Source organism: Callionymus lyra, chromosome 18 (assembly GCF_982586985.1).
Source record: "Callionymus lyra chromosome 18, fCalLyr1.hap1.1, whole genome shotgun sequence".
Taxonomy (NCBI): domain Eukaryota; kingdom Metazoa; phylum Chordata; class Actinopteri; order Syngnathiformes; family Callionymidae; genus Callionymus; species Callionymus lyra.
In genome coordinates, this window is record NC_141835.1 from 2,866,054 (window position 1) to 2,874,291 (window position 8,238).

Genomic DNA, 8,238 nt, shown 5'->3' on the forward strand with positions numbered 1-8,238 from the left:
GTCGCGACGACGCGACTCCTCGATTCAAAGCGACTCATGAGGTATTATTTGTACAAGACGGGTTTCCTCACTTCCCTTATCAGAAACGTGCACGGCGGTCAAGACGTGCACGGATAGTTTTTCTATTCTGCGGGGATCTTCCAATAAATACTTAATTTATCACCAATGATCGTCTAATATTATTTTTTCTCTTTTCCTGAGAAAGTGAGATGTTTGACTGCAGCGAGTCTGGAATAAATAACATGTTCAATCTTCTTCAGATCATCCAGAGAAGCTGAAGGTCGTTTGATTGACGTTCAACGATCAGCTGGTTCTGAGTGAACTGAAGATGTTAATGTTGTGGATAGAAATATATATTATCTGCAGCCTATTAAAGTTGTGGCCAAAATATTTGGTTTCTTACATGGATTTGTCTTTTCAGGTCGATACACACATCTAAGAAGGTGTCGTGGTGTTGAGTCACACACACACTGCAGTCACACACACACTCACACTCCATCCTACTGTCCACTGTCCCTCACCAGCTCTTCAGAGCGACTTAACAGCAAAGTTCTGCACTCTTGACTCACTTGAAGTCCACAGCAGATTGTCGAAAAAAAAACCACTCCCCCCTTTACCTTCGGTCCTCGTCGAAGGATCGCGAACAATTGTTCGGTTGTGCAAAGCAAAACAAAATGTGGTCCAGTGAGGCGGCTTCTTAGGAGCAGAGCTCACTTGGGGGTTTGGTGCGTTGGTGCAGAATTGTCATTGACAAAGTCTCGAGGGGGGGATTGACCTCACTGTTGGTGAGATGCTGGTCCAGGTCTCAGGTATTCACTGGATTCATTTGGAGGAATTGTCACTTTATGTGTCTGGAAGACAAGAAAAAAAGGTTGTTGGTCAACAGGCCAGAAGGTTGGACCTCAGATGTTGGTGCAAAACCCTTACCTCTGCATTCGTATTTGAGGTCGGAGAAGTAAACCATCTCCTGAGAGAAGACGTACAATCCTAGTCGTCCGCCAGCGTATGTCTTGTCGAAGATGTTTCCGGAATCTGCCATGATTCTCTTGCCTTCGTACATAACCACTCTGAGGACCAGGAGAGGACAGATTAATTCCACGTTCATCAGTTAGCACTGTGGTACCTACAACACTCACCTAATAAGTCCAGTCTTGGGTCTGTGGATCAGGTGCCACCTGTAGGCCGTGAAGTCCTTCCAGCCGATGTTCTTGGGGTCGTGCCACAGAGTGCGAACCTGAAAACAATTCAGTTTGTTAACCTCTCCAAGAGTAATGAGGATGACATCAGCAAAGTGGTCTGCGCTCACCTGTCCTGCAGTGTCTCCAGTGTGCCACAAAGCGTTCCTGAGGTGCTCGCCAGGTCCAGTGGTTGAATTCACCACTTTGATGGACAAGCCAGAGTAGCCTTGAGCCCGTGTCGGGGTGTGAGACCAGTACGTCTGTGTGATCTGTTTCCACATAACCGTGTAGAAACGTGAGCTGGACTGGTAGCCAAAGACGAAACCGGCGTAGTCATCGTCTCTTTCAGTGTTGATGAAGAAAGTGCCGCTGAAGTCGACGGCGCTGAACTCATCGAAGCCTGTTTAAACACAGATCAGGGTTCAACGGTAAGTCCACGAAGCTCTAATTCACCAGAAATCGCTGAAGTTGTATCACGTACCAACAGCGATGCCAGGGTCACAGTTGACGGTCTGCACCAGCTCTTTGCCTTGATGTCGGACCACCCAGTTAGGATCGATCTGTGAGGTGCCTTTAGGATCCAGAGGAACCATCTGGAATCTCCTGAAGTCAGTTTCACTGATGGCAAAGTTCTCCGGACACACATCATCAATATCCAGCACGTTGTCTTGGTCAAAGTCGTCTTTGCAAATGTCACCACGACCATCACCTGAAGTGACCAAACACATATTGATCAGCTGTCAATCAACAATGACAGTAATGGCTTGAGTTGAAGAAAGTCACTCACCGTCAGAGTCGAGCTGATCAGGGTTGAAGGCCAGTCTACAGTTGTCTTTTTCATCAGGGATTCCGTCGTTGTCGTCATCGTGGTCGCAAGCGTCACCTTTTCCGTCCTTATCGTGGTCGGCCTGGTTGGCGTTCGGGATGTACGGGCAGTTGTCCAGATTGTTCTGGTGACCGTCGTCATCAATGTCCTGGTTGCTATCGCACTTGTCTCCGATGAGGTCAGAGTCGGCGTCGAGCTGGACGGAAGAAGAGTTCCTTTATGAGAACTATTTTTCCCTTAAATTCAATATTATTGGCTCAATGTTGCCACGTGCAGTGCATTTCAAACACAAGGTAAGCTTTGCTGTTACCTGATCAGGATTGTGCTCCAGGGGGCAGTTGTCACAGTGGTCTCCCACGCCATCTCTGTCAGTGTCTCGCTGGTCCACGTTGTACACGTATGGGCAGTTGTCGTTCTCATTTAAAATTCCTGTCAAAGACAAAAGTATTAGCCTTGGTGTCTTCAGACAAATGTCACACCGAAGATCACTCACCGTCACCATCAATGTCAACAGCGCAGGCATCACCCTCTCCGTTGTTGTCAGTGTCGGTTTGGTCCGGGTTGGCCTCAAAAACGCAGTTATCGCAACGGTCACCAACGTCATCCCTATCTGCGTCATACTGTGCAGGGTTGTAGAGTTTCTGGCAGTTGTCCTGAAACAAACACAAGTTAAATGACCAAATGTTCATGTCTATGTTACCTTGAGTGGTTTGTCGAGTCAAGAAGCATCAGAAACATGTGCTTTAACTCACTCTGTCATCAGGGATTCCATCGTTGTCATCGTCAGAGTCACATTCGTCTCCCACGCCGTCTTTATCGTAGTCTTCCTGGCCAGAGTTAGGCAGGTTCGGACAGTTGTCCTGGAAGAAGCCGAAGGAAAGGTTGTGAGCACGTTTCACTCGACTCATCTACCTCATCCAACGACCGTTGTTACCTTTTTGCAGTGGTAAGTAGCATTCTCCACACACAGCAGGTCGGTGTTAGGCCATCCGTCCAAGTCAGTGTCTTCTCCACAGATGTGGCCATTGCCAGCATATCCGGGCTTGCACTCACAGCGGAACATGGTCTCGGAGAACACACCCAAATAAATGCAGTTGGCATTTTTATTGCAGTCGTGGCTTCCATCCCGGCAAGGGTTTCGAGGTTTGCAGACCTTGAAGAAAAACAGAGTTAGAGGAGGAGTCGAAAACTAAAAATATAGCAGAACATTTGATGGGATGTATTCACACCTGTTTCTTGGCAGTGGCCTGTTCCACACCTCGCCCGTACGGCTGCGGTCCAGAGAAGCGTGTGGGGCAGGGCAGGCAGTTGTAACCAGGTTCTGTGTTTTCACAACGATGGATGCCGTTGTGCGTGTGACACGCATCTGGCACTGCTTTGCACTCGTCGATGTCTTTGCAGATGATTCCGTTGCCGCTGTAGCCCAGAGGACACCTGCCACACTTGAAGGAGCCGTCAGGGGAGCTGGTGCACCGGGCTCCAGGGAAGCAGGGGTTGGAGAGACAACCATCTGCAGAGACCAGAGACCAGTTATGAGACAGTGACGATGCCAGACCGGAACGCTAGTCTGCCTTGATGCACCGGAGGCCAAACACTGACCACATTCAGACGTCAATGATCAATGTTTTTTGTTTCCGTTCATTCATCATTAAGAATAAAACTCACCAATAGGACAGTCTTGTTTGTTGCATAGTTGAGACATTTTAGCATCACCAACGCAATCCTTTCCTCCATATTGTGGAGCAGGACTAGAGCACAGGCGTTTTCGGGTCTGAATTCCTCCATTACAGGTGACTGTGCACGTGTCCCATGGTGACCACGGTCCCCAACCTCCATTGACTGAACGAAAAATCATCAATTAACTCACGTCATAGACTTTAATGTGTGTCTAACTATGGACATGATCTTACTTGGACAATTTGGCTTTTTGCAAGTTTCCGTCTGACGTCCTTCTCCTTGGCAGTTCATGCCACCCATCTGTGGAGTGGGGGAATTGCAGAGGCGAATTCGTGTGACGACACCTTCGCCACAGGTAACAGAGCACGAGGACCAGGGAGACCAGTGGCTCCAGCCGCCGTCCTGTTTGACTGGAGGGGAAATTCACACGAACATTAACATGTCATCAATCTTTGGGAACATCCATCTTGAGTAGGAAGATACTTACAGCGCTTGTCACATTCTTGAGGGTAGCAGTCACGAGTTTGCACAGAAGTTCCATCGCAGTTGCTTGTGATGCGGTCACAGGAACGTCCACGCTGCTGAGTTCCACGGCCACAAGTCACCGAACAATGTGTCCATTCAGACCAGGGAGACCATCCGTCCTCTGGGTAGTCGTCTTCTGCAGAAGGGAAGAGAAATACATTAGACTCGTCGCCACAAAAGACACCAGAGACGCAAGAGTCAAGAGGGCACGTACGTGTCCCGCAGCGTGGGCAGCACTCTCCGTCCGGCACCGTGGCGTTCGCACATGGCATCAGGGGACAGGAGATTTTTCGACAAATAGTTGCGGAGTTCTGGGAAGAGAAACGTTTGGATCAGAACAAGCTTTTAACCAGATCTTGATGGTAATGCTACGCAGTGACTGAAACCGAGGAGCTCACCTGGCAGGTACACTCGGTGCAGCCGTCCACGGTCCACTCATCCTTGTCCTTGTGCACGATGCCGTTGTGAAAGCAAACTCCTCTACGGATGTTCATCTGAGTCATGAGCTCATTGCTGTCCTGAGACTGCAGAGAGGGAAAAGAAGGATGGAAAACTGTCACGTTGCCAAAGTTCCAGGAGAAATGAATCACCGACTCCACCATAATTCAGACATTGCTTGACGCTAGTGAAGCAGCGCAAGAGGAACCGTGAGCCAGAAACATTTTTGTGTATTCACATGTCTCTCATTAAAGACTTGGCCATGAGCTGCCATTACAGCGACAAGTGGCGGTGGGAAAGTCTAACTGGAAGCAGAGAGGAGGAACGACAGAGGGAGACTTGGATGAATGGGGATCATTTTTCCAGCTCTTGTGAGAATGTTGTGGTGAAGCTCTGCTTTGGAGCTGGTTCATGATGAAGAGCCAGCTCACGTGGACGGATAAGAATTTAAGGGACGTCGTTGGCTCTTTTACAAAATACTCAGCAGAGCAGAACTCAATTTTTAAAACTCACCACTTTGCGCAACTCATGCGAGAGCTTCTTCACGACCACCTCCAGACCCCTGAGCTCCTTGAACATGCCAGAGATCTCATCGCAGGACAGTCCACACACAGCCTGGAGTTCTGGAGAGAAGGAGATCGTCAGCAACGATAACGTTAAAGCTCGACGGACTCTGGGCAGGCATCGACTCACCTTTGGCCTTGTGGCCGGTGTAATCCGTTCTGATGGCAGGACTGGAGTTGTTGACAGGGTTGTCCAAGGTCAAGACATCAGTCAGAGAAGCTTCAGGGTGAATGACATGCATGAGTTTCTGCTGCATTTATAACGTCAGGAAAGTGCTGTCAATCAAGAATAGTACCTCCGTTCTGGCAACCTTTGTTCCGCAGCACTGTGTCCAGAGACGTTCCGAAGACAAAGCGGACATTCTGCAGCACTCCCTGATGACACGAGGGTTTCACTGACTTTTAGATGTTTGAAAAAAGTTTCTATGTAGATGTTTAAAAAGTTTCTTACCATGAACTTTTCCTTGACGGCTCCTTTCCCGATCCTGAGCTGGGCAACATCGGCCACGTCTCTGGGCAGGATGCTCTGGATCGGAACCTCCAGCTCTGAATCGTTGATCTCCTCGCATCCCACCAGCAGCTTGGCTCGGTCGTCCTGGACGAAGAGCGTGATGTTCTTCCAGTGACCCGTGGCCAGATCTGCTTCTTCGATCGACACCAAGTGCTGCTGGTCTCCGGCGGAGTAGACCACATCCAGAGTGTTGGCTCTGCCATTGGAAATGATCTCCAAAACTGGTCCAGATCCATCTTTCTTCTCGATGGTCAAGATGCTGCCTCTCGACTTCTTGAACTGCTTGAGGTGGGCCAGGAGGAGGAAGCCTCTTTCGTCGTGGATGGAGTCGATCAGGTCCCTGAAGGAGCTGTCGGGGACTGGGGGGATCAGGTCCGCGTTCAGGATCTTGTATGCCGGGCTGTACGGATCGACTCCTCTCACTAAAGACACTCCCTTGTTCTTCTTGTCCACCTTCGCCAGGTCGAACAGGTCGTACACACTGTTGTCGTCGCGACTCTCTGCGGACCAGATGAAAATCACGTCAACGTCGCTGACACCGGTTTGTTTCAAATCTGGATCTGGATCTGGATCTGGATCTCACCTGCCAGTCTCGCACCCTCACATCCCCAGAGCATCAAGAGCAGGAAGATGCCGCACAGCATCATCTTCACAAGTCACGAGTCTGTCAACGAGAGACGGACGTTTTCAAATCAGCCTCTAGAACAAAAGAAAGATTCGATCTCACCTGCGCAAGAGAAACTTCTTCTTCTGGTCTCAGCGTTTGTTCAGTCGCTGCAGCTTTACGACTCTTTAATTCCCAGTCCGACTCGTTCACTGACTCTCTCCGGCGACTCGGCACTATTTAAACACTTGCAGGACATTCCTGAGGAGCCCGGCGGACCAATGGGAGGAGAGGGCCGGCCTTGAGTTCTTACCTCACAGCCAGTCACAGGAATATCCACGACGCACACACAAGGGGAAAAAACGCATTCCAGAAGTGAACCCATCACCAGACAAATATTTAAAACTGCGACTCAGGCCAAGTGGACGTTTCCGGTCCAAACCGAGGAGGATGGTTTTACACTGAGTAGGTCTACAGTCGTCTGGATCATCTGATACTGGATGAAATAATCTCTACGAGTCCCAGAGAAGTGACACTCGACTGATTGATGTCACCGTCTGGCCTGTAGGTGGCTCAGTGAGCAGCTGGAGTCCATGAGAGATGACTCCAGACGTTCAGCATCTTTTCTTTTCATGCATTTTAAAATCCTGGTTTTCATCAGTTTGTTCTTTTGTTGCATTTTAAAATCCTGGTTTTAATCAGTTTGTTCTTCTTGTTGCATTTTAAAACCACATTTTTCTTCAGTTTGTTCTTTTTGTTGCATTTTAAAACCAAATTTTTCTTCAGTTTGTTCTTTTTGTTGCATTTTAAAACCACTTTTTTCATTAGTTTGTTCTTTTGTTCTATTTTAAAATCACATTTTTCATCAGTTTGTTCTTTTGTTCTATTTTAAAATCACATTTTTCATCAGTTTGTTCTTTTGTTCTATTTTAAAATCACATTTTTCTTCAGTTTGTTCTTTTGTTCTATTTTAAAATCACATTTTTCTTCAGTTTGTTCTTTTTGTTGCATTTTAAAATCACATTTTTCATCAGTTTGTTCTTTTGTTCTATTTTAAAACCACATTTTTCTTCAGTTTGTTCTTTTGTTCTATTTTAAAATCCCATTTTTCTTCAGTTTGTTCTTTTGTTCTATTTTAAAATCACATTTTTCTTCAGTTTGTTCTTTTGTTGCATTTTAAAATCACATTTTTCATCAGTTTGTTCTTTTGTTCTATTTTAAAATCACATTTTTCATCAGTTTGTTCTTTTGTTGCATTTTAAAATCACATTTTTCATCAGTTTGTTCTTTTGTTCTATTTTAAAATCACATTTTTCATCAGTTTGTTCTTTTGTTCTATTTTAAAATCACATTTTTCATCAGTTTGTTCTTTTGTTCTATTTTAAAATCACATTTTTCATCAGTTTGTTCTTTTGTTCTATTTTAAAATCACATTTTTCATCAGTTTGTTCTTTTGTTGAGCAGATTTTATTTCAAACTTTGCATCTGATTTGAATTCTGACATATTATTGATCTAATAATTAAATGTAATAGTCATTAAAAATACATAAATACAATACCTTAACAATGTCTGTCAACAATTTTTCAATAACACAATAATTATGATCGTGAATATATTTCTATCTTCATATAATTGCATTTTTATTAAAAGATTCATTTGAATTAAGCGTCAATTATTTCTTAATTATTAATCAAAATACTTTTTAATTACTTTTCTTGTTACATGAATGTTTTATAATCGGTCGAATCATATTCGTGTTTGTTTACATCTTCAGAATGAATGATTGACAGTCGCTCGTCTCAAACCATCACAGGTCATCGACATCGTCTCCTCCTCGTGTTTGACCTCCGACCTCTGACCCTCTCCTCCAGCAGCACAGCTGGCCTTGACCTCTCCTGTGACGTTGCATCACGGC

The 8,238-nt window shown here is 46.0% G+C and overlaps 1 protein-coding gene across 1 annotated transcript in view; it reads right to left on the bottom strand.

The window, feature by feature from the left end:
• LOC148060064 (thrombospondin-1-like) overlaps positions 1-6,528 on the bottom strand; it is a 6,849-nt gene extending 321 nt beyond the window's left edge. Inside the window, exons 1-22 of the mRNA XM_087779385.1 lie at positions 6,446-6,528; positions 6,302-6,382; positions 5,659-6,218; positions 5,504-5,582; positions 5,338-5,427; positions 5,158-5,267; positions 4,605-4,730; positions 4,421-4,517; positions 4,169-4,342; positions 3,915-4,091; positions 3,670-3,843; positions 3,234-3,514; positions 2,939-3,157; positions 2,757-2,864; positions 2,498-2,657; positions 2,315-2,433; positions 1,966-2,200; positions 1,660-1,887; positions 1,307-1,578; positions 1,137-1,234; positions 928-1,067; positions 1-851 (exon numbers count right to left, since the gene is read on the bottom strand). The exon at positions 1-851 is cut by the window's left edge and continues 321 nt beyond it. Coding sequence (XP_087635511.1) covers positions 844-851; positions 928-1,067; positions 1,137-1,234; positions 1,307-1,578; positions 1,660-1,887; positions 1,966-2,200; positions 2,315-2,433; positions 2,498-2,657; positions 2,757-2,864; positions 2,939-3,157; positions 3,234-3,514; positions 3,670-3,843; positions 3,915-4,091; positions 4,169-4,342; positions 4,421-4,517; positions 4,605-4,730; positions 5,158-5,267; positions 5,338-5,427; positions 5,504-5,582; positions 5,659-6,218; positions 6,302-6,365 — 3,519 coding nt within the window. The 5' untranslated portion in view covers positions 6,366-6,382; positions 6,446-6,528 and the 3' untranslated portion in view covers positions 1-843. The remainder of the gene's footprint in view (positions 852-927; positions 1,068-1,136; positions 1,235-1,306; positions 1,579-1,659; positions 1,888-1,965; positions 2,201-2,314; positions 2,434-2,497; positions 2,658-2,756; positions 2,865-2,938; positions 3,158-3,233; positions 3,515-3,669; positions 3,844-3,914; positions 4,092-4,168; positions 4,343-4,420; positions 4,518-4,604; positions 4,731-5,157; positions 5,268-5,337; positions 5,428-5,503; positions 5,583-5,658; positions 6,219-6,301; positions 6,383-6,445) is intronic.
• Positions 6,529-8,238: the final 1,710 nt, after the last annotated feature.